A 24,976-nucleotide genomic window follows, 5' to 3' on the forward strand; every position below is an offset into this window, starting at 1 on the left:
AGTCCTGGAGCAATCAGGGACAAAGGAATAGAGAAAGGGAAACCTTTCTGACCTCTAGAGCTGCCCTTCAGATGGTAATTGGAAATATGAAACAAAGAAGACATTCTATAGGTCTTTAGAAGATGTTTAGTCCTGCTTGCCCCTGTGCCTCCCTCACCTCAACCACACACCCACACCCACACCCCGCCCCCCCACCCCCCACACACACACACACACACACTCCACACATGGCTAAATATACTAGCTGCCAGTGATGCCTGCATAACAAACTCCTATGCAGGAATCCTTAATTGAACCCTGACTGTGTGAGGCCTATGTGGATTTTTTTTCTGATTTTAACAGTGGCCCATAGGCCAAATCCAACCCACTACCTATTTTTTATAAATCAAGTTTTCTTGTAACATAGACATACTCATTAATTTATGCATTGTCTGTGGCTGATTTCATTTTATTATGGCATAGTTGAATAGGTGTGATAAAGACCATATGGCCCACACACCTGTCTGGCCCTTTACAGAACATGTTTGCCAGTACTTGGTCTAAACTAGCAATTCATGCTAGTAGGAAAGAGAAGGAACTTGTGATAGCATCTAAGGAAAGTATATCTTTAGACAAACTGCCGTACTGGTAAATGACTGAAATGTTCCCAAGACTGGGATGGTTGTTACCAGTTGTTACTCTTCACTGACTATGATCTAAGAGAAGGAAGATGTATAATTACTGGGGAAAGCTGTGTCTCCTGAAAAAAAAGTGTTGCACAACTTGGAAGTTCAGAATTATGTTTTATTTAGTGGCCTTACTGTCAATTGTAGCCTTGGATATAGCCTCTCAGATAGCCCTGAGAAACTTCCAAGGAGGTAAGGGAGGAGCTGGGATATGTAGGAGTTTTTACTGGGAGAAGAGAAAAAAATGATCAAAAGATTACTGCTAATCACAAAAAGCAGACACCTCAAGTATTGGATTTAGTGCCTCTCTCTACCTTTGGGGCAATGCAGGAGTCTGGGCTTGTTGAAATTATTCCTTTGATACACATCTTAACTATCTATGGCTATTTTTCCACCTGAATTCCCCTCAGGGGCACCCTTGGGTCGGGGGTGGGCTGCAGGGGCAGATGACTTGATGGCCACAACATTTCTATTTACTGAAATGGTAGGCAACTTTTTTTTTGGTCCATGCTACTTTGGAATTGCCAGTCTGAATGAACTTGATTGTTCAGAGTAGTAACATTTAAATGATATAGAGGTTAAAATATTGGCTTTGTTAACCTAGACACAGAAATACCTGGAATCAGTGAAGCTGGAGATCGCTACAGCTCCTTTCCACTTGAACAGTAAAAAGGAAAGAAAAAACCCAAAATGATGTAAAGATGAGATTTAGGTTTAAAGAAAGTAGAAGGCCTATATGGCAGTAAATTGCAGGCCCTGAGGCCAAATAATTGTGTGGGGAAGGGATCAGGGATATCAAGGGTGCACAACCAGAGCCCATGATACACTGGATTACTTCCCATTGTATTAGGGACCCAGCCCCACCATGCTCTCTGAAAGTTTTTCTGGTGGTTAGTGGGAGGTTTTGTGAATTATATTAGTAGGATTTCAATTTCTTGCTGTTGAACTAATGACCAAAGAGAATATTGGTTTCCTTCTTTATTTTAATCTATGTTTTGTTCAAGAACTATAGTAACCCTCTTTAGGTTAAATAGAATGAGGAATGTGGGGACCTGTGTGTGTGTGTGTGTGTGTGTGTGTGTGCGCGCGTGCGTGCACACGTGCACATAGGTGTGTGTATGCACATCCTGTTTTTAAAAACTTCTCTCCTTCAGGTTATCCTACCTACAAAGAAAAAGTAAAGAAAAGGCCTGGGGGCCGCCCCGAAGTGATTTACAACTATGTCCAAAGACCCTTTATTCGAATGTCTTGGGAGAAGGAAGAAGGAAAGAGCCGGCATGTAGACTTTCAGTGTGTGAAGAGTAAATCTATCACCAACCTTGCCGCCGCTGCCGCAGACATTCCCCAGGACCAGCTGGTAGTCATGCATCCGACTCCGCAAGTGGATGAGCTGGATATTCTACCCATCCATCCCCCTTCTGGCAACAATGACCTCGATCCTGACGCACAGAATCCGATGCTGTGACGGTGATGTTTCTTGAAACCATAGCATGCTACTCTTCACAGTGACGCTGTACTCTCCTCATCCTGCACTGCAAGGCCACTCTCTTCATTGTGAGATGCACAGAACGATGTTTAGGATATTGCAGTGTAGGCTTTTTTTAAAGACCAAAGGTAGCTGAATGGTTTTTTAAATGAGTACAACTCTAGCATCTTGAGGTTCCAGTTATATAAATGTATTTGTTTACCAGTAGGTTTGTGAAATTGGTTCTTTGTATGGGGGACAGTCCTTTTTCACACATCTAGATCTTCCCAGAAGTGGTGGAAATTGGCAGCTGGGGTACTTTGTCTAGATTGATATTCATCACACCCCAGATAAAATGTAGAACATTATATATAGTTGCACTTTATAAATGGTGGTTAAGTGGAACTGTTCAAGCCATTTTTATAGTTGTGATGCACAATATAATTTAAATAAGTGCTTCTATCAAAGTATTCCTTCAGTAAAATGTATATAGTTTGCTGCCCATGATGAGCAAAAATGAGTATCACTGGGCTTATTTGAATGATGAGGATGAGATTCAACCATATCTTATCAGTTATCTCAGTGCCGTTTTCATCCTTTTCAAGTGTCACATGCAGGGAGTGTGAACATCAGAGGTGGGTTATTATCCGGTCTGCCTTACCCTTAATCTGTTCACAGATATTTATTTACTAATGATTTTTTTGAAAGTTATGGGATAGGAAAATGAAGTGTTTGCTCTTCATTTACTAAATGATTGTAAACTCGTTTTTCATCAAAATAAAATTCCATTGTTTTAATGTTTCTGATCTTTATAACCATCTTGACCAGATTTTGAGTCTTGTATTTTGCAGATTTCCTGTTTTATTGGTGTCAGTATAATTAGAAACCAGGAAGTAGCTCAAGGAACTCCTGTTTGATATATGTGTGATGAGGCACTTATATTCTCCACTAACTATAAAATACACTATAAATCCAAATCATTAGAGCTGAAAAGGGAATATTTTGTAGTACAACCTGATACGAAGATAAAATACTTTTACTAGGTTCTATAGTAACCTTAAGTTTCAGAGCCAAATTCTGATACTAGTTCAGTGCTTTCTTCACTATAGTATGCTGTTCTGCCAAGCAAATTGTTCATGCATATGTTTTTGTTTTGTTTCTTAATATTTTGTGACTCAGTTCAAGAAGAAATCAGAAGTATTTAGATGCTTTCAGTCTGGGGTCACTTAATGTCTGAAGCCATACAACTGGTAGTAGAGAGGAGTTGTATTAGAGAAGCCAGTTTGTTCTGTCTAATCTTGAGTTTGTAATTTCAGAGGACTTGAATGAAGTTTGTGTTTAAGCAGTAATATCTTTGTTCTCACAGAAACTAAAATTACAGTACAGCTAAACACGTGACACAGGAAAATTATGTATGTCCTAGAATTTTTATGAAGACCAGAAAGGCACTGTAAATGTTTTTGGTGTGGATCGTCCATAAACACCCACCATGGAAAATCAATGATCTAGCCCTATAGCATTTTTTCCTTAATTATTTGAAATTTGAACAATATTTATAGAACAAGGGAAACATTTATTAAAAATATTTAACTAATACATTATACTTTAACCCATATTTATAGTAAAGGATTCTTACAAGGAAGAATAAACAGTTTTATGATACAATTAGTATAAGAAATATCCACATGGGGAACTTCTTTGTAGTGTAAAAACACCATACATCTGAAATGACCATTTGCATATAAAAGCTACCAATGATGCTTCTGTGCACAATGATTAAAAAATTCAACACAAACAGAATCCAAAATATACAATTAATGCAAGCTATCCACAGCTAGCCCAATAATCAATGATGAGGAAACACTGGAGCAGGCTTTAGTTCCACTTTTTCTGAAGTTACACATTGTTAAGATTGACTTGTATCAATGGCTCTGAGATGGCTTTTATGAAGACAGTACATAAAAGCTGTTCTCTCCTTATCCAGTAAGCTTCACAGACTGTATAACTCCATCAGTAATGCACTTTGATACTGTAGCTGTCGCCAAAGCAACATATAGTGTTTACAGCGGCCATGGCAAGTCGCTAAAGTCAACAGGGCCACCAAGCCCAGCATCCGCTTCCAAGAGGCTCATTATGACAGCCATTGCTGCTTCATCATTACTGGGACTACTTGAGCCTTGATCGTTGTCTATCATGTCTATGCCTATGTGAGGGTTTTCACCTGTGGGAGGAGATAAAGACTGGTGAGTGATTCTTTTAGTAAGTGGTTAACTTTAGTAAGCAGTTCCTAAGTACACTTTTAATAAGAAAGTTAAACTTAACAGTAGGGCAAGAAGGCTGGTTTGCCTTTTTTTTTTTTTTAATATTTGTGTTTTTCAGCTGGAAGACCCAACTTTTTAAGAAGGAACTACTTAAATTCAATAAAGATTAAAAGTATGAGTTGACCTCATTTTACTATTCTGATATAACCAGTTATAAGGAGGGAATTATAGAAGGAAACCATGCAGGAGACCCCAGTTCGATTCCTGGGTCAGGAAGATCCACTGCAGAAGGGATAGGCTGCCCACTCCAGTATTCCTGGGCTTCCCTTGTGACTGTGCGGGTAAAGAATCCACCTGCAATGCAGGAGACCTGAGTTCGATCCCTGGGTTGGGAAGATCCCCTGGAGAAGGGAAAGGCTACCCACTCCAGTATTCTGGCCTAGAGAATTCCATGGACTGTATAGTCCATGGGGCAGCAAAGAGTTGGACACAACTGAGCAACTTTCACTTTCAGAGATTAGAGGAAAAAGATCTAGAAAGAGAAGTAGAGAAAAAGATGGGTAGTGTGGGAGAAGCAAACTCTTCATTGCTTAGTGACTTTCAATACCCTCTGAAATGCTTTTTGATCACCCTTTTAGGTTCTGTCTGAACCTCCATGAGCTCTCCCTCTGAAGAGATTATGTTCCACACATTGGGAGAAAGCCTGTGTCCAGGCTGCCAGAAACCCCTCTTGAATTCCAGACATCCCCACCAGCACCCAACCATTAAACTTAACTTTGAAGTAAAGATTTAAATAAATTTTAAACCTTTACTTTGTTCTTAACAAGTTTACCTAGAACTGATTTGTACATTCAGTTCTTAAAACTGACATCATGCCAGATGTTTTTTGCAAGCTCACTGCAATAGAAATAATAATGCTACTTACCAAGAATAGAAGAGCTATCAGAATATGGATAACCTGGGTTCTCCTGAGCCTGCCCTGGTAGTAGGCCACTGGAAGGAATGTCTGGAGTCCCTCCATTTAAAATCTACAAACAAAAGTGAAGTTTTCATGTCATCAACAGTTTCAATCGGTATTTTACGCAGTGTCACCAAGAAAAATGAATTGGGTTGAAAAGAGGAAGGTGAGGAGAAAAAGTTTCAGGTGGCTTCGGTTTCTTATTGGATGATTTCATACCAGACACTGTTAGGAATGGTCACAGTAAGGAGAAAACCTCTCCCCCAAACTAGTATTCTCTTTACTCGAGTCAGCCCACACAAGCAATTTAAAGGCTGAATAAAATCCCTAGAGCACTCATTACCTTGGATCATGCTGTTGACATGTTTCTCTAAGGCCAAGGACTAAATCTCAATGAACTCAGGTGGGCAGGGCCCCTCCCCTGTTAGGGAGTAAGATTCCTTACAGCAACAGATGCTGCTGAAGAATCAGTAAGAAAGGGTTGTTATACTGGGAAGAGACACAGCTTGAGGAGTCACAAATGAACACCACCACACTAGAAGTAGATCATCATTAGTTGCCCCACAGGGGCCAACATTAGTAACCAGTGGTTTAAGCTCTGAGAGAGGCTACTGAGAAATACTGAATACTATTACCACTCCTCAGTAGAAGAACTCTGTCTTCCCTCAGCTGTCTACCCTCTTCACCCTCCCATGACCGAATCTCACAGAAAAGCACCTCAGGGGTATCTGGATGTGGGTGAGGAAACTGGTAGCAGCTAGATTTCAGGAGAAGCAGTGATTTCAAGCCTTGCCAGTAGATGGCATTACAACTTTATCTCCACAGTTCAACTTTCTGAAAAAGTGCTGAAGAACTTTACACTCTAAAAAATGATTAAGGACTCCAAAGAACTTTTGTTTATATAGGCTATATTTATCAGTATTACTATATCTAAAGTTAAAACCACTAAAAGTATAATAAACTTATTACACATGAACATGAATAGCATTTTAATGAAAAAAACAATTTTCCAAAATAAAAGTTGCAAGTATCATTTCATATATATATATATATATATACACACACACATATTTTGCAAGTTGAATGTCTAGCTTAACAGAATTTAATTGGATTCTCACTTGCTTCTCCATTCAGTCTGTTTAGATATGCTGTCTGAAGTACATATCTGAAGAAAATCTGACCTCTCATAAACAGGCAGTTGGAAAAGGGAGGTACTTTAATGGCCTTTTCAAATAACCATGGTATTCTTTGATATTACATCAGAACTCAGCAGGTGGAGGTTTCTTAAAAGATAAGGCACAATGTGGAATCTGAAACCATATCAATGAAATTTTGGTACTCTGTAAAAATCCATTGGTGTATATTGGTATTTAGGATGGATCTTTTTTACCTTCACATGATTCTGAAATATCTTATATTGGTCATTTGGAAAATACTGGTTTACTGAGTTATGCAGATCTTCCAAATGTTGACACACCTCATTGTATAAGGTTAAAACATCATCACTGTTAATATTACCTGTGATCAGAAATATCTTAAGTTTTGGCAAGCAGTCAAGCTCAATGCAGTAGATACAAGTTTTCCCCCAAATTCTAACTTTTGCTTGAAAGCTAAAATGTTATCACTTGTCAGTTGTTTTTCCTTGAAGTTGCAGGTTCACTCATTTTCAAGAAAATGTATGCTAAATACCCAAGTCTGAAAAACCATAGTTTGCAATAGTAAAAATGGTGTCCTATGAAAAAAGTGATTGGTTCAGTTTAAAACTTAAACCGTCGCACAAGTGCTTTTTCTTGAGACAACCATCATACTTAGTGTGCAGCGTAAGTGCTTTAAGCACGTCTCATTCTGTAACTATTAAAAAGATTTACTCAAGGATTTTATAAAATTATTTTACTGCTTTATTAAGGACATTCTTAAATGAAACTGGCTTTTAAATTTATTGGTTTTTTATTGCGGGTATATGGTGGTGAAATACAGTGACTGTCCGTACAGTTTGGTGCCACAGGCCTGATTTTTTGCAAAAGCACCAGCAGTTTTATCCAACATTGCTTTTGCACTGTCAGTTCACATAACAGCACAATCAGAAAAACTTTTAGCATTGTTATGAAAATACTTTTGACCACACAGACCCCTGAAAAGATTCCCCCCTCCCTTAACCCCCACCAGAAGACCACAGATGATGTTTAGGGAACTTTGGCCTTATCTGACCCTGCCTTGGTGCCTCTAGATGTCCAGAATCTCCTGGAATCTGAGGCTTGCTAACCTTACCCCTTTTAACTTGACCCTAATTAAGCCAACTGGCAGGCCAAATGTCTCATTTTTGGACCTGCCCAGTTTGAAAGTGACTGGGAAATGTTGGAAGCCCGGGGCCACCTTTAGTCTCGTGGCTTTGGTACATAGTTAACGCTGTCTTTTTAAACTCTGTCTTGTTTAGATGCCCTTCGCTGCTGCTGACTCAGAATACATTCAGAATTTCTTCTCAGATCCATTTTTATAAGTCCAAAGACAAAGAAACATTTTCCGTAAATGCCTCAAAAATACTTGCGCTCTGGGTTGTACAGTATACTTTCAGATCTCTGGCAGTTGTTGGTATGAAAAGAATCAGAAGTCAAGAGACCTGAATTTAGTTTGGGGCCATACTTACTAAATTCTGGGCTAGTCATATACCATTTGGTAGCCTGGATTTTTCCACCTATGAGGTTGTGAGGATAAAATAAGATATTGTATATAAAAGTTCTCTGAGTAATATTTAAGCACTGAAGTGATGACCTTCCAAAATAGAATAGTGGGATTCTTGGTAATACCAGAAAGTCAAGTGCCTAAAAGTTGAGTTGAGACCCAGAGAAAAGGATACTTCACTAAGATGGTAGATCCAGTATGAAAGAAGGACCTAGCAGTGTAACAAAACATGGCTAAGAGCTCACCTGTGAGCAGTGGCGGGGGCTGTGCCCAGGCCAGACTTCATCTGTGGATGCAATACTCAAGTCATTACCAACCAGGCACTTCCACGTATATTCTCTCATAACAGGACATCATGTGCAAAGATGCTGGCTGCCCTAGCCTATTATTAGCCTCATTATAGAGAAATCAGGGGCTTAAAAAATTATATAAGGGCACACACCAGTGCATGGCAAAGGTAGGCTTCAAACCCAGGTCTCTCTTCCAAATGTGCTCTTCCCCATTAATGGCTTTCAAATCTTCTTCCAAATAAAAATTTTTATGGAAGACTCACACATCATAAAACAGAAATAAAGCTACCCTGGTAGAAGCAGGAGTCCTGACCTTATCTTTCTCATCAGCTGGCCCCCTTACAAGCCCCACCCTACCTGGCCGCACCACAGCTCCTGGTAACCTGAGCCTCTGAGAAGCCAAGTTTTGAAAACCCATGCCCTGCTTTTGATACAATTTGTGCCTTAGGAGTCCAATCTGGGTAAATTCTTTCTCTGTGTCTATGTTTTGGGAGATAGGGGAAGGAAGACCTTATGTCTCAAGATGCTGGCCTCTGGGTTATCCTAACCTATGTTAACATCAGACACTATAAATAGATTTATGATTTACAAGTAACATTGGCCTAGGCTCACAAACTCTCAGCTCCAAAAATGAAAACAGATTGTTGGTTTCTGAGACTATTTATAATGTAGTCTTCTGGTCAGTTCTTCCTTAGGGCTGGCAACAGATGAACTACTTGTACTTAACGCTGTCCCATCAGAGAAAACCAGGCAGATCCCTAAGTATCCTGCAGCTGCACAGGCATGACTTGCCCTCCAAAGCACCACTGGCAGCACTGCTTCCAGGGCCTGCACTAGACACTTTCTCCCTTGAAGACTCCTGGCAGAGAAATAGGTAGGTTTACATACCCGCGAATCCTTCCTTCATGGGAGCTCTTGAATTCCTCCTTCCATGCAATGGACTAGCAGCTCTCCAAACCTTACAACGATCTCTTTCTGCTTGCCTCTGCTCACATGGGATAAACCCTCTAAGGATGTCAGCAAGCCTCCCTGATCCACTGGTGGGTTTTGTGCCTCACCTAATAGATGCATTTACTTCAAGGAGGAAAAAAGGGTCCTACTTGTTTCAGCAACCACAATTACGTACTCCCACTTCCAGTATTTCACAGCTTGGGCAAGAGCTCTCTACATGAAGAAGGGCCTTAGTCTAAGAGTCGTCAGCCCTACCTTCTTGCCTCCTGGAGAAGAGGCATCAGGGGGAGGTGTACTTGTGATGTTCAATGGGCTGGAGCCACAGCTGGAAGGCGATGACCCTCTTATCCTGTCAGAGAAAAGAGGAGTTAGTTACATTGCCTTTCCTTTTTTTTTCAGTGCAGTGTGTGTGTGTTGATGAGGGATGGAGGTGAGAAGATCTAGAATAGGGATTGGTAAGCCTTCAGTAAAGGATAGGAGAGTAATTATTTTAGGCTCTGTAGGCTATATGGCCTCTGTCACAACTACTGAACTCTGCCACTATAGCTGGAAAAAAAAAAAAAAAGCCAAGACCATATGCAAATGAATGGGTGTAGCCGTGTTCCAATAAAACTTTATTTACAAGTGATAAGCTGGATTTATCCCATCAGCACCTGATCTAGAAAATCCTGGAGGCAAGCTTCTCACTGACAAAGCCCTTGGATTAAGGTCTGGATTTCAGGTTTGTGGATTTCAAGTAGGTGGCCAATTTCCTCACAGCCAGATCTCAGAGTAGATTGGCAGAACTTTAGAAGTCCAACCTCTATCTCTGATAGATGAACTAGACTCCACAGCAAATGATTTATCCTCTAACCCACAAACACTGCTTAGCTAGTGAATACTCAGGAGATGGAGGGTGCTGGGGCAGCTCAGCCACGCCTAGAAACTAGTCTTACAGTCCCAGTCATCATCGTCTAAGGAAACAGGTGATGAAAAACGGGTTCAAGCCCTTCTCAGCTAGCTTATTTCTCAGCATAGTAGGTTTACAGAGGGAAAGCCTTAGAACTATAAATCCATATAAACTCTTGTCAAGCTGAAGAACCTCAGGAAGGGAGAGCAGGACCTGGCACCACAGCTAGAGTCTAAGGGAGACCTGAATGGCAGCTGTATGACCACCAGGCTCTTGGCACCTGCATGGATGGATGAATGCAGCTGCTGGTGACCCTGGGACCCCTCCACTGCCCAGGAGACTTTTGGCTCTTGGTTGTTCTGCCTAGTTCTGTAATTTCTGAGTAAACAAGATCTCTCTCCCCCTCCCCCCCCCCCCCCCCCCGGACCATAAGCTCCTCAAAGGCAGGATACAACTACATACCAGGTATTCTTCACTCACACAGATGACTACTAATTGCATATTGAAAAAATTATTGAATGTCTCCTACTTTTCCCTACCTACATCTGTGGAACCACTATTGCCCCAGTTTCCCTATCTTGGAATTGCCTTTTCATCATTACTTATTTCATCTTCAATATCTAGTCCTTAAATTACTGACTTCTCTTTTGGACACAATTATCACTCTAGAGTGGGCCTCATTTTGAGTCATTAAGCATGCTCACCTTCATCTATTCCTATTCCAATCCAACTTTGAGGCTTATTTACACACATTGCTCATCACTCTACAATGCTCAGGGTCTTCACATTTTCTTCCAGTTTCAACTTCTCAGCATCATTTCTTAGAATTCTTAGCAATCTCCCATCACAACTCTGTGGTTCTTTCCTACAAAGAAGCTGCCCAGGCATGTGGCCTGCCTTTTTTTTTTTCATCCTGAATATGCCACTCACATGCGCACTCGAGTGCATGGCTGTCTTTTCTAGAAGGAACGCACACCTTCATCACAAAACTCAGCTAAAGCCAAGTTCAAACCCTTCCTCGTTTGCTTCTGCCCAAGGAATCGTCGTTTTTGCTTTTATCATGAAGAAAATAGGCTTCACAAAGATTCAATAGTCTTATACTATTCTTGGATGGTTTCCAGCAAAGCACTGGGTGTGCACACAGTGGCTGATCAGCACCACATTATCACTGCACCCCACCCCACCCACCTCTCCTTCCTGAAACAGACTGAAGCAGCCACATCCGTCCTTCCTGAAGGGCTGGAACAGAACTGTGCTACCCACTGGGATAAGAGCCCCTCTGCGGCCAATTAGAAAACAAGGCCAGCTTCTAGTTCTCAGAGAATCAATCCAGTGGCAGCAGGGATCCTCTGATTATGTCCCATTAAGTTTGCATTCCCAAGGACCTGGTTTCCACCCTCTCCATTCTCTAAATTCAAATGGACTTATAATTACTGCTTCCCACTCAATGACTGCTCTTAAAGACTTAGATTTAATTAACAATTTTTGAGCACTCACCACATGTCAGTTTCTGTCGCTACATGACACCACATGTCAGTTCTAGGAACTTTCCTGAGTTCTCTCACAGTCCTAGAGCAATCTGGGGGAGACAGATAATTGCCTTCCTTTTATGGTTTAAGTCAACAGAGTCCAAGAATTTGAGTGACTCTTCTAAACAGAGGCCCAGGACTCAAACTCAGGTAAACTACTTGAGGTTCTCCTCTTTCATATGGAAAAGAAGGCCCACCCACACAAGTTTCTATTACCAGCTGATTAGCTTGGCCTCTACTACTAATCCTAGGCAGCTTTTTGACTGGAAGTGTCAGGCCCAGATCACGGCAGTTCACGGCTCTGCTTCTGCAGCTCTGTGATGTTAGTGCTCATCTATCTGCTGGGAAGCTCCCTGGGTCGTACACAAAGTAATAAAGTTGAGCCTCCCAGAGTTCCCTTTAGCTCTGACCTGTTTAGGTTTAGCTTCTTTATTTAAAGGCACTACATCTTAATCCTGACACTACTGACATTTTGGACTGAAAAATTCTCTCTCAGGGGTCAGGGATTGGGAGGGCTGTCCTGCGTCCTGTAGAACGTTTAGCAAGCAGCATCCCTGTCCTCTCTCCCCTGGATGTTTAGCAGCAACCTCCCACTCAAGTGTGACAACCAAAAACTGTCTCCGGACATCAACAAATCATCCCCGGGGGGGGGGCAAAATTGCTGCAGCATGGAGGACACTGGTTTAAGGGAACAGCTAGGTGTTACTTGCCTGTGGATTTCCATGATTTCCTCAGCAATCATTCGACCTATTTTTCCTGCCCCAGCCCTGGTTCCCCCTGGAATCCCTGGAACAGTGGGGTGGGTCCTCTTCGGGCCACCTACAACAGAGGAATCTGAGAGTGGGAAAGGGGAAAACCGAGGGAGAAGACCCTATTACGTGTTGAATTAAAACCAGTTCTTCCCATGATCCACTTGAAGTTCAACCTTAGGGTTGTGCCCGAAGGACATTAGAGCCATGGCTTTTCAGGAAAGGGCATTCCAGCAGGAAAAAGCTCACGTTTCCTTCCAGGATCAGACATGTTGATATATAGCCTCTACTTACTCATGCACGCCACATACATTTACTGAACACCACTGTGCTGCAGGCCAGGGGCACAGAGATTAAGTCGGCATCCCTGCCCTCAAGGAGCTCACAGTCTAAGGGGGAGACACATAAGACAGACAAGGGCTGGAGCACACTGTGATACGTTTGACAGGGCGGCACCAGGCATTCAGGGGGGCCAGGTGCAATTTCCTGGAAGAGATTAACTGAGCTGAGTCTTGTGAGAGGAGCACGAATCAGGGTGGCAGAGAGGAAAGGAAGGGAAAGCATTCCAGGCACAGCCACCAGTGTACACAAGAGCCCTGAAGAGCGCACAGCTTGGGAGACGACGCCAAGAAACTCAGTGCGATGATGATGGAGTGAGCAAGTGATGACACGGAGAAGCAGGTACCAGTCAGACCAGGAAGGGTCCTGGACGCCACCCTAACAGATCTGAGCCGTACCCACGGGGGATAACCAAAGGACTGACTCAGATGGGGGTTACTGAAAAGTCAACTGCTGCACAGGAGCGAACTGTAGTGGAGGACGGGGGCGCAGAGTGGAGAACGTGAGACTAGGGCTGGGAAATTACCTGCAATAATCCAGGCAACAGATGGGGAAGGCGGTGATGGGGAGGTTTAAAGATAGAAGGGGCAGGATTTCGTGTTTCCATATAATGGGAGAGAGGCAGGAGTCATGGCTTCTGGCTTAACCAACCAGGTTGGGGGTAGGGGGCTGCTGTTGTGCCGAAAACCAACGTGGACATACTGAGTTATAGGTGCCTCCTGTGGGAGTCCAGGAGGCAGCTGGAGGAACAGACCTGGAGGGACCGGATGTAGGATTCATCGATGAAGAGAAGGGGACTGAAGCCATGCAAGCAGGCCCAGGAAGGAGTCAGGTGCACGGGCAGCGGCCAAGGCCGGGCTGGGGGAGGGGGCCTGGCACAGTTCACACCTCGGTGCTGGCAGACACCCTCCTCCCACCTCAGGAGCCAGTGGCCGTGACCGAAGAGCCCTTCACATCACAGCTGCTGGGCAACACAGTGGAGGAAAGCACACGCAGCAAGGAGCTGGCCGTTTCATGGGCTTCCAGCGTCCAGGCAGCCTCAGGAAAGGCAAAACCAAGTTCCCAGCATTTCAAGCTCAACAGAGAAAGTGAGATGACAGCGTCCTTAGTGATCACTCCCGCGAGGCCCCCCCCTTGTTCCACAGAACATGGTGGCCGGGGACCCCAAACACTGGGGGCAGGGGGGGTGGCCACAAGCAGCTCCTCCAGGCAAGCCCAGCGCCCCGGTGGCACATAGTTACCTTCTCCAGAGGGCAGCATGCTGTCCATGCTGTGGGGGGACGCTGTGAGCTGCGGGAAGCTGGGGTCCCCGCCTTCCAGGACGTTGGCTCTGTGAACATCCCAGCAACAAGGAAACGTGAGTCAGGCCCGCCCAGAACTGTGCACCTTTCACCTTGGCCAAGGTGTCCGGTGTCCACTCTGGACCTGGACAGGCCAGAAAATGAAGTGTCTGAGTGGCTCAGTGGGTCTCCTCGCTGTCAGAGGACACGGCAGACAGCGTCCGGGGCTCTGGCCTTCCTAGCACATGCGGGGTGCGGTCCAGCGGGGGTGGTGATGCAGCAGCCACCGCCGCTGCCACGAGGCTCCTCTCCAGGCGGCCGGCAGGGCACCGACCCCAGCCCCTCAGTCAGCTCTACCTACGGGTGGGGGTTGCACATCACCAGGAAGGAGATGTGGGGAGCAGGCGGCAGAGGGGGGCCTTCCCTTCCCTGCTCGCCCAGCAGGTGGCAGCCTTTGAGGCGGCATTCCGCGGCGCTGAGTGCTCAGGCCACCAGCCTGGGGGCACAGATCCCCATCCCTCCTCCGCCAAGGCCCGTATGGGCTGGTGAGCCTTTGAACTCAAAGGCTGGCTGCTTTGTCGGGAAGGAAAGGCTGCTGTCTCCGAGAGCCTTTCCAGCAGCCGGGGGCCTGAGAGTTCTGAGTACTGAAGCGTGTCCTTTGTTAGCCACCTTCTGGCTTCTGCCAGTCCTGAGGCTTCACAGGATATTAGCAGGATGACAGTAAAGGATGGGATACTGGCTGTTGCCTGTACCCCCTTTCCCAGGTAAGGGCCCCAAGGCATTCCTCCTTGAAGCAAGGGAGCTTCTGAAATAGGAAAGACACTTACAAAACAACGGTGTTCGTGGAGACAATGTATTCCACTTCCTTGGTCCAAGGGTTCATGAAACTGAACCACCGACTCCGTAGTGTGATGAAAGAACCATCTTTGATTTTAAACTTGTAGCAATTAGTGGTAATCTTTTCTCTTGACTGTAAAACTGAAAATATAAAGAAACCATGAACATTATTGTTTCCTCAGAACAATGTATTAAACTAACCAAATCCTAAATGCGCTCAGGCTTCAAGGCCATCCCCTCTTTAATAAGCCATGGGAGGTGGCACCTCAGAGAAGAGGGTGTTTCTGAGGACCTGATTTCTGAGCCTTCCAATCTGGTTGTGAACCTGTCACTATTCTTCAGAGTGTATGAAATGAAGGGAATAACAGTGCATTCTAGACATCTAAGTGGATTCATCTATGAAGTGAATGCCACACAAGAAGGTTCAGTCCACAGGGACCACGTAATCTCCCCATCACAAAGCCTGAGGACATCCGGATTCAGGCAGCATCTCACCCATGGAAACCTCATTCTTTCATGTAACAAACATGTAGCAAGTATGCTTCACGTGTCAAGTACTGGAGATAAGAGAGACAGGATATGACTTGCACCCTCAGAAGAGGAATGAGGGACAGGTACGCAGAGGCGATCAGAGCCTTCAGAGGTGAACACAAGTTTGCCAAAAGGGAGGAGGGAAGAACCCAGTGCTTACCCGAGGAGTGGCAGGGCCTGGGGTCGGGGTGGGAACAGTGAGATGTCAGTGTGTCTGGAGGACAAGGCCTCTGCACACAGGGATCGGGTGGGGAGGTGAAGCTGGGGAGGTGGCTCAGGGCCGGGACATGGAGGGTCTTGAGCATCTGTCAAAGGTGACTGGGCAGGGGGTTTTGAGCACAGATGTGATTGGCAGGCTCAGTCTGTCAGAGCATAAGCAGGACAGCAATGGAAGGTGGATTGGCGGGTCAGAGGCAAGTCCATCACAATTATCAGGTGGGTACGAGGGCTGCATCAGGGGCTTGGCAGAAAGGGGCCTCTTTGGAGATGCAAGGCTGAGATGAATGAACAGTTCTGATGGAGGAAAGAGTAAAGAAGGGAGTCAATGTTGGCTACTGTCTCAGGAAGCTATGTATGTGGCTGCGCCATTAACCAAGAGGAAAATGCAGGAGGCAGTGCAGGGATTTGTAGAAAATTAGATCCGCTTGGGCCACACTACATCTTTACATAGTCCAGGGAAACCCTCTGAACCAGAGATGCCTTCCAGAAATTTCCCTGGCCAGCGTAAAGATCTGCTAGGCAGTCGGGGTGGGGGGTTATCTGGAAGGGGGTAGATGGGGCTGGGGGAAGGAGCAGCGTCCCCACCTCCCAGACATTCTGGCCTGTAGGTCCCTGGGCTGGCTGACTCCCACCTCACGGGGGCAGATTTCTCTGCAAGGGTCCATGGACATGTCTAGAAGGAGAGGGACACTTGAAACTTCAGACCTGGTGTACAGCCCAGCAGCTTACCTTGCCTATGACATTCTGCGAGATGTCCTATGTCGTCTTGGTGGAAATACTCATAACACGACGTGCCTAGAAGTTCTTGTGGTAAATATGCCAAAATAGCTGTTGCCCTAAAAGGGAAAAAAAAATTTTTTTTTTTTTTTTTAAAGAAAATAACATTCAGATAATTAACAGATCTCTGCAGTGGATGACTCCCACTACAGCCAATGAAAACAAGGTCAAAGCTGGGTGGGTTCAGAGGGCTTATTACATGGGTTTTGTTCTTTCTCGTGAAGCTGACTTTAATCGGGGTTATAAAAACAGAGAGAGAAAAAGACTTTCAAAGGGGCTGTTAGCTCAAGACATCAAATTTTAGGTTTAAAAGTAGTAACTGTTTTAGATTAAAAAAAAAAAAGTGGTAGGACTCTAAACTCCAGGTCAAAGCTTCTCCAATTTATTGCCTGCTCTTTATCAGGGTGACCAGAAGCCCATCATGGGGCCCACAGGGACCTTGAGAAGTGACTGCTTCCTTTTCTAGTATTTAGTGGCTGGCTATTTCCAGTACCCAGAAAAATTGCTAGCCTGTGGATACTTGTAAGGAAGCAGCAGAGAGAAGTGGAAATCTGGGTTCTTAGCCCAGGTTACGAATCTGGGAGGGGGCTGGTCTTCAGGCTGAGCCTCGGTTCATCAACCATAAAGCACGAGACTGGACTAGATCAGTGTGTCCAGCAGAACTTCTGTGGAGACAGAAATGTTCCATTCAGGTACCATTCGCCACTGTTGCTGCTGTTTAATCGCTAAGTTGTATCCAATCCTTTGTGACCCCACGGCCTGCAGCCTACCAGGCTCCTCTGTCCATGGGATTCCTCAGGCAAGAATACTGGGTGGGTGGGCTATTTCCCTCTCCAGGGGATTTTCCTGACCCACGGAGTGAACCTGCATCTCCTGCACTGGCAGGCAGATTCTTTATAGCTGAGCCACCAGGAAAGCCACATGTGACTACTGATACTTGAAATGTGGTTAGTGAGCTGGGGGAATTTAATTTCACATTTTATTTAACTTTAATTGATTAAATTAAATTGCCATATGGGATTACTATAGCCAATGACTACTGTATTGATAGCTCAAGACTAGATAATCTTTTCAAAGTCCCACATCCCAGAATTCACATTACAGTAATTAATGGAACACTCCATAGATTCAGAGAGCATGCTATGCCTATTATTTCTCTTTTAGCCACGGACATCAAGCCACCCCACTTCACTGTCTCTACCTGCCAAAGAATGACATGGAGAAAATTTCTGTATTTATGATGATAACCCACTGCTACTGCTAAGTCGCTTCAGTCGTGTCCAACTCCGTGCGACCCCATAGATGGCAGCCCACCAGTCTCCCCTGTCCCTGGGATTCTCCAGGCAAGAACACTGGAGTGGGTTGCCATGTCCTTCTCCAATGCATGAAAGTGAAAAGTGAAAGTGAAGTCGCTCAGTTGTGTCCGACCCTCAGCAACTCCATGGACTGCAGCCTTCTGGGCTCCTCCGTCCATGGGATTTTCCAGGCAAGAGTACTGGAGTGGGGTGCCATTGCCTTCTCCGGATAACCCATTAGGTCTCATTTTTCAGCAGATCCACCCATCACTTCCTCCTCTCTATCCTTAAGAAAGGCAGCCAACGGCCCAGTCTGCTCTGCTTTACTCAAGGTTGAAACTCCGCTGCCAAGACTGTCCAAGGGTAACGTCCAGACTCTTACCTCTGGTCTACAAAAACAAACTTCCCATCTATCGCGTGCCGGGAGACATATTCCATTGACTTCACCCTGATTTCCCCGTTTGCCGGTTGTGGAACCATGTGAGAGTGCAGCCGTCCAATGGCGACAAGGCAGCTAAGATTACACCCCTCGTTGTCTGGTTCGTTGTCTTCATCCAGCCCCATCTTTGTGGGCGGCCAGCTTTTCAAATAGCCTGTGCTGTGGATTGTGCAGAAGCTTTTTCGATCTGCTGGAAAGCAAAGTGCGATGTCAGTGGGGCTTTGGGACCTGGAAGCACAGGCAGCCTATCATGCGCTGGGATGTAGGAAAGGACTGAAAACATAAAAATCAAAGCCTACTGTCCAGAAGTTGGCATCAAATGAAAGAGAAAGATAGAAAGATCAGGCATGATCCAGCGTCATGTGTGTTTCGTAGCAATGATGATACCAAATGGGCATCACGTACACCAAGGAAGAAGCAACACGATCTCCCTGGCAAGGAAGGCTGCCCAGAAGAACTGTGTAGGAGGAGGGCTGGGAGGGATGAGCACTGGCTGAAGGACCAGAATGTATAAAGGCTGAGAAGGTACAAAGACCCAGAGGGGCATCCTGTACAGCAAACAGCAGAGCGCTCCATGCAGGTGAAGTGAAAAGGGAGGTGCTGGGCTAAGTGCTGGGAAGGCATGTTGGCAGCACACTGTCGCAGCCTTGGATCATTTGCTCACAAAGGTGTTAACCTTTCCCAGATTGGAAATGGAGAGTTTCCAAGGGCACTTATGGTGGGGAAGCAGCAAAATCACATCGCGATTTGGATGCTTTAGTGACTCGGGTCACTGGAAGACAGTAAAAGCCAGGAGGAGGATAATAATACAGCAAGAAATGCCGGGGACTCACGATGGCAGTGTTGTGGAGATGAGGAGGAGGCAGAAAGGACGCGGGGGAATTTCTGAGCTGAACTTTTGGGATCTGGTCTGAGTATCAAATATTTGGTATGAAAAAAGAAAACACAGATGAGTCCAACTTTTTCGGATTGAGTGGTTACAGGTACCATTTGTTGACTCAGGGGAGAGAATACAGAGTGTGTTTTAGAGGAGAGGGAGAAAAGATTTCAGTGTGAGACACGTTAAGTGTGAAGCATCCGTGAATTTCAACAGTACACATTTTGTGTGTGTGTAGGGGTGCCTCGTGTTGCAGCACGTGGGATCTTAGTTCCCCAACCAGGGCTCAAACCTGTGCCCCCGCTGCCGTGGAGGACCGCCAGGAAAGTCCCAGTCGACACATTCTTATGGAATGTTTACCGAGCATCGGGTCTGTGCTAGTTACTGGGCAAGAGTGGAAAACAAGTCAGGCATGCCTCTGTGGAAGCCTAACGGGGGAGAGGTACTTTAAACAAATAATCACACAAATGACTACGTAACTGCAATGGGAAGCAAGTGTTACAAAGAAAACCTGCAGGGTGTGACATGCAGACAGAAGGCAGTCTGAGGGACTGAGTGACAGACATCGAGGGCCACTCTGAAGGAGGGTCTGCAGAGAGCCAGGGAGGGGAGCCGGTGGCGAGGGAGGCACTTCCTTCAGAGGTGACACCATGTGTGCAGATACTGAGTGAAAAGGGGTTGGAGGCATCAAAGGGAGGTCTGCACGGCTCAAACCTATGGAGGAGTGTCAGGGGAGGGCGCTGCAGGATCACATTAAAGATTTTAAACTCTTCTTCAAGAGCAATGGGAACCAATGAAGGGTTTGAAACAGGGGACTGATACAAAGATTTGCTTTTAGAAAGGTCACTCTGGCCATGTGAAGGGCTGGAGAGCGTGAGGAAGGTACTTCAACAGACTTATGAGACCCAGGGCAGCCTCGATCGAGTGACAGCAGTAACACACACACTTCTGCAGGGGTGATTCATAGCAGCAAGAACCCTAGGTCGGGGGGAGGGCAACGGGGAGAAGGTGTCTCCCAGGCTCTTAGCACACACAGCTAGATGCAAGGGGCTGCCATTAACATTCCAGAGGAAGCCTGGGTGGTTACTTCTATGCCTATCACCTATGAGATGCCCTTGAGATGTCCAAGCAGGTAGATTAAATAAGCAGTTAATTTACAAATCTGGAGTTCAAAAGAGCAGTGTGGGCTAGAAATATGAACCTGGAAATTACTGGCATATAAATGTCATTGACAGCTACGTGGGTGGGTGACACTACCTATGGACTGTGTTTGTATCTACTCCTCCTAAGAGAAGAGGGCTGGAAAGGAACCAACAGAAAGAACTCAGAGGAGAGTTCAGAGTGGAGGGGGCAGGAAGGCGAGAAGAAACACTTCACCGTGGAAGAGAAATGGCATGTCCGCTGCTCCTAGCCACCTGTAGGCACTGGTGAACCTAGGGTAAGTCTGGCGGGCGCTGGGGACGCAGGGAACTGTGACTGAGAATACTCTTTCCCAACCACACAAAAACAAACAGAATTGAAACAGAGGAGGCCTCTCCACGAATCTGTCAGGACTTCCTACCTCCCCGCTGCTCCCCAAATGCCCTCACAGAAGCAGGGCCACAGAGGTCCTGGCTGCAAACCTGCAATCTGCCTGCTCTGAGCCCACACTCTACTGAGCGCCCCTCTGTGGAAAAGCCAGCCTCACCTGTGAAAGGATTTAATGAGCTCTTAAGTGGTTACCTTTTTTCTTGGAGCAGGTAGAGGGGAAATCCTTGTCTTCCACTTTTACTGAAGGCCTGTTACACTTCATCCTACAGAAGAAAGAACGCCGTGCTCCAGAACATAATCGAGATGGCCCAGGGGTTATATCTGTTTTAACTGGAAGTCCAGCTGCAAATCAATACACAAAACGTGATAAACTGAGGGTCGTGTCGTCTGTCAGGCAGGGGAGCATGCCCTTGAAGAAAGCCTTTTCCTTCCTGCCTCTCTGTTCTGTAACAGGGGCCTCCTCACAGGCCTGCATTCTACGCTGTGAGCCTGCAGTGCTTCTAGACCATGCAGAATGCAGCTACTGACGAACGGACTAGGCGCTCCAGGGAACAAAGAAATATACACGGGACCCTCTTCTCAGCGGGAGCTGAGAGGTGGAAATGGAAGTTCACCGGAAGGACTGTGCTCATGCCACACATGGTGTATGACTGAAAAGTGCCAAATAAAGGGCAGAAACAGCCGGTGTTTCCCAGAGGGGGCAGAAAGTGGGCTGGGACCTGGAGAGTGGGCAGGATCTGGACACTGGGATGGAACGGAGGCAGCAGGGTTGGCTCGTGTTCTCAAGCCTGGCTGGACACCAGAACCCCCAGACTCTGTATCGACCTGAAGATGCTTGAGCCCAATTCTAGATCTGTGCTGCCCAGTGCGGGAGCCACTAGCTATATGCAGCCGCTGGGATCTTCAAATTGGAGGTGTGCAGTACATGTGAACATACCCAAGATTTCAAAGACTTAGTGGAAAAAAAAAAATCGGAAAGACTTCCTTTTGTATTTAGTGTTAAATAAAAGATAGTATAGTTTTGCATTTATTTTTACTTTTTAAAATGTAGCTATCAGGAAATTTAAAATTATTTATGTGGTTCATATTTGTGGTTTGAATTCTAGTTTTGGACCAACTGAATTACAATCTCTGGAGAAAAGCCTGACTGTTATCCTGATAGAAACATGGGATACTTGTCAGCACAGAAGCCGGGGATCTGAGCCTGCTCCCCACCTCTCCACCCCGAAGTCCTGCACTGCATCCTCACGGGGATCTGAGCCTGCCCCCCGCCCCTCCACCCCGCAGTCCTGCACTGCATCCTCACGGGGATCTGAGCCTGCCCCCCCACCTCTCCGCCCCGCAGTCCTGCACTGCATCCTCACGGGGATCTGAGCCTGCCCCCCCACCTCTCCACCCCGCAGTCCTTCATTGCATCCTCACCGGGATCTGAGCCTGCCCCCCAACCTCTCCGCCCCGCAGTCCTGCACTGCATCCTCACGGATGAGAAGGTCTGTACCGTCCAGCCCTCCCCGTCCCCTGAATGTTTTTCTCCAGCAGCACCAGCAAACCCCAGCACCACCCTTCTGCCCCCATCCACCAATCATTTCTTCTGCTACTTTCCTCCCTTCATCACCTGCAAATATTAATTCATCTTTTCAAACCCACCTGGAGCTGTCACCTACTCCATGATGCGTGTGCCCACACCCACATGAGGATGAATCATCGCTCTCTGTGGCTGGTACTATGTCTATGGCTGCACTTATTATACACGGTGCTGTCTCCTCGTCACCCTGACTACATGGGTAACAGCCTTAGAGGCAAGGACCAAACAGCATTCACCTCTTCCTCCTGAGGTCACTAAGACAACTGCAGGACCAGACTATAAAGGGCAACGGGTGGCACTGTACTTATAGGAAGATGAGGGGTGCCTTGGTGAAAGGATGACTTAAAGGAGATTCCACTGGCGGTTATTTCCTTCCAGAGACTATAATGGAGAGCCTGGGAGCAGGAAGCTAGTTAGGCTATGACGGCACTGGGCCAAGGTAAATACGTTGTGCTTACTATGTGCTGGAAACAACGTGCTGTATGTTTTTAGAATATTAAATCCTCACAGCAACCTGATGAAGTCGGTGACACTGTGCAGGTAAGGAAGCTGAGGCACAGACAGGTTAAGTAACTTGCTCAGGGTCACGCAGCTAGTAAATGGTGGAGACACGATTCGAGCCCTGCCTCTGACTGTGGAGTCCATGCTCTTAACTGCTGGAGTGCAGAGCTCCCCGTGGGACTGAAGGGGGAGAGAGCTCCTGGCAGGCAGGGGGGCAGGAGCAGGAGCAGGAAGCCGGGGAAGACGTGAGTGGTGCTCCACTGCTGCCACGAGGAAGCAGGGAGGCAGGTGGGGGGAGGGACCTCAAGAGAAACCACTCTGGTCAGAGAGATGTCATATTTATACTTTTTCATCTTACGAGGCTGCATGAGTACAACTCAGACACACAGAAGTGATTTTTTCGGGGGAACAAATCAAACTGATGTGAACCCTTTTAACTCAGGAACATACAACTGGGGATTCTAGATCCTGAAAAAAAAAATTGACTAAAAATCAGAAAGAATCAAATTAAAATGGTTGTTTTTCCCCTCACGAATTTGGACATTGAAGTTTTTTCTTCTTTATGTAAACCAGAAGAGAAACAAACATGAAGTAATATAATAATTCCATTTAGCCAAAGAGCACTTGTGACCCAGATAAAGGGCAGAGAGGTAGGAACCCAGCCGCTGAGGCCGGCAGAGCACACACCATGCAGCCCAGCGCTCGGTAGCTCCCGAACTCACTTTTTGCATCTATGAGCCGCTCCCGGGGTGCCGTGTCGGAGGAGGAGAGCTGCTCCTTGACTTTGGCGATATCTTTAGGATGCAGGTAGTCAAATAAACTCTGACCAATCAGGTCATTCTGTGGGAATGCATCACCAAGAAGGACAAGTCAACGGCATGCGGAATATAAATTAACCAACAAGGGCTTTGCCTTTACTCTGCACGTTTAAGCGTGAGAATCTCAAGTATTTCACATGTTAACATGGACACACGTCCAGGCACTTGGCCTAGATAAGGACACCATGAATGAGGCACTGAGAAGGCAAGAAGGGACAAGGGCTCAACCACATAAACAGCTCCCGCTCCTCTAAGGCCAAAGTCTTTCAAGGCATGTATCCCTTTACCATTTACTTCCCATGCCCACAGATTCCCTTCTAAGACCTCAGCGCGAGGAATCAGGGCGTGGGCTCTGACTCTAGCTCCATTAGACCTCTGTTCTTAAACAAGTTGTGTCATACTACATGCCTCACTAGCCTAATTGTTAGCAGAGTTATAAATAACTTCCTCCACAGCTTTGCTCTAAGACTGAAAAGAGCAAAACACTTTGGAAACATGAAATTTACATTAATTTATATAAATGTTATTTTGATACTGCAATTCTTCTGCTTTACCAAATTTCCATGCAAATACCAGTATAAGCGTGAGTGAATGAATGAAAAAAATAAGTAAAAACTCTAGGGACAAAACAGGTGATAAGCTCTTTTCTAGAAGCTTTTATATAAATAGTTATATGATTCTACAAACAGTCATAGAATGTGTGGATTGTTACAATCATTTTACAGAGGATGCTGAGGTTCAATAGAGCTAATAAGTGATACATCACTGTAGATACAGTATGGGTGGATTCCCATTTTTCTTATTCCCTGGCATTGTACTGTCTGCCTGTCTTCCCTGTCAAATATCCCCTTGCCCCGCTACCCCTACACTTGCGGAAGTGAGAAAGTTACAAGGCTGATAAGGTCAAACTTCCCAATGGAAGCATATTAAAGGAAGTTTTCTAAGTTTATATTCATTTCTGTGTTAAGAATTTTCTGGAAGAAGGATGGTGTTGGGGAACAATAGAAGCATTTCACATATCACTTGTCAATTAATTATTCTGAGAAGTGGGGTAACCTTTTTGGCCGCTGTAAGGCTGCCCACCACCAGTGGGAACAGGGGCAGTACCTGGCTGTAGTTGAGGATCTTGAAGACAGACTCTGACACAAAGAGGATCTTCCCTCGGTCACATCCTACGACAAACAAAAATCCATCTGCTGCCTAATCAGGAGAAATGGATAATCAATTTATCACACTTCAGGAAACATGATTTATAATCACTCTGATAGCAAATAAGGATTTATTTTCTAAGCGTCCAAAGCACGGGACTGCAGTCACTGACAATTTCGCAGGTGTCCTGAGAACAGGATGCTTAGAACAAATACCTGAAAATGATAAGATTCTCTTCAAGGCAGACATATACACATGTATCACTAGTGATTACCGGGGAAAGTCCAATTACAGAGAGTTTTGTTTCGAAGGAGAACTCAGTTTAAGATTTTTCCTTTGACTGCATGAAGGTCCAGAGAAATC

General features: G+C 45.6%; 2 protein-coding genes across 16 annotated transcripts in view; one reads left to right on the forward strand and one right to left on the reverse strand.

Moving 5' to 3' along the window:
- BTBD10 (BTB domain containing 10) overlaps positions 1–2,933 on the forward strand; it is a 75,282-nt gene extending 72,349 nt beyond the window's left edge. For 5 of the 6 annotated variants that reach the window (XM_024975080.2, XM_024975079.2, XM_024975078.2 and 2 more), the window contains one exon: positions 1,820–2,931. In XM_024975080.2, coding sequence (XP_024830848.1) covers positions 1,820–2,130 — 311 coding nt within the window. In that variant the 3' untranslated portion in view covers positions 2,131–2,931. Of the gene's footprint in view, positions 1–1,819 lie in introns of all 6 variants that reach the window. The other variant, NM_001075230.1, reaches the window with a different exon arrangement.
- A 749-nt stretch (positions 2,934–3,682) lies between these two features.
- The window catches only part of ARNTL (aryl hydrocarbon receptor nuclear translocator like), a 107,978-nt gene continuing 86,684 nt past the window's right edge, over positions 3,683–24,976 (reverse strand). For 7 of the 10 annotated variants that reach the window (XM_059874771.1, XM_010812470.4, XM_059874772.1 and 4 more), the window contains 11 exons: positions 24,572–24,664; positions 23,369–23,486; positions 20,753–20,902; positions 18,097–18,343; positions 16,372–16,478; positions 14,883–15,033; positions 14,017–14,105; positions 12,398–12,506; positions 9,525–9,618; positions 5,317–5,419; positions 3,683–4,351 (listed from right to left, as the gene is read on the reverse strand). In XM_059874771.1, coding sequence (XP_059730754.1) covers positions 4,191–4,351; positions 5,317–5,419; positions 9,525–9,618; positions 12,398–12,506; positions 14,017–14,105; positions 14,883–15,033; positions 16,372–16,478; positions 18,097–18,343; positions 20,753–20,902; positions 23,369–23,486; positions 24,572–24,664 — 1,422 coding nt within the window. In that variant the 3' untranslated portion in view covers positions 3,683–4,190. Of the gene's footprint in view, positions 4,352–5,316; positions 5,420–8,273; positions 8,315–9,524; positions 9,619–11,655; positions 11,738–12,397; positions 12,507–14,016; positions 14,106–14,882; positions 15,034–16,371; positions 16,479–18,096; positions 18,344–20,752; positions 20,903–23,368; positions 23,487–24,571; positions 24,665–24,976 lie in introns of all 10 variants that reach the window. The other 3 variants (NR_110397.1, XM_005215988.4, NM_001191170.1) reach the window with 3 other exon arrangements.

This window comes from Bos taurus, chromosome 15, assembly GCF_002263795.3.
Source record: "Bos taurus isolate L1 Dominette 01449 registration number 42190680 breed Hereford chromosome 15, ARS-UCD2.0, whole genome shotgun sequence".
NCBI lineage: Eukaryota > Metazoa > Chordata > Mammalia > Artiodactyla > Bovidae > Bos > Bos taurus.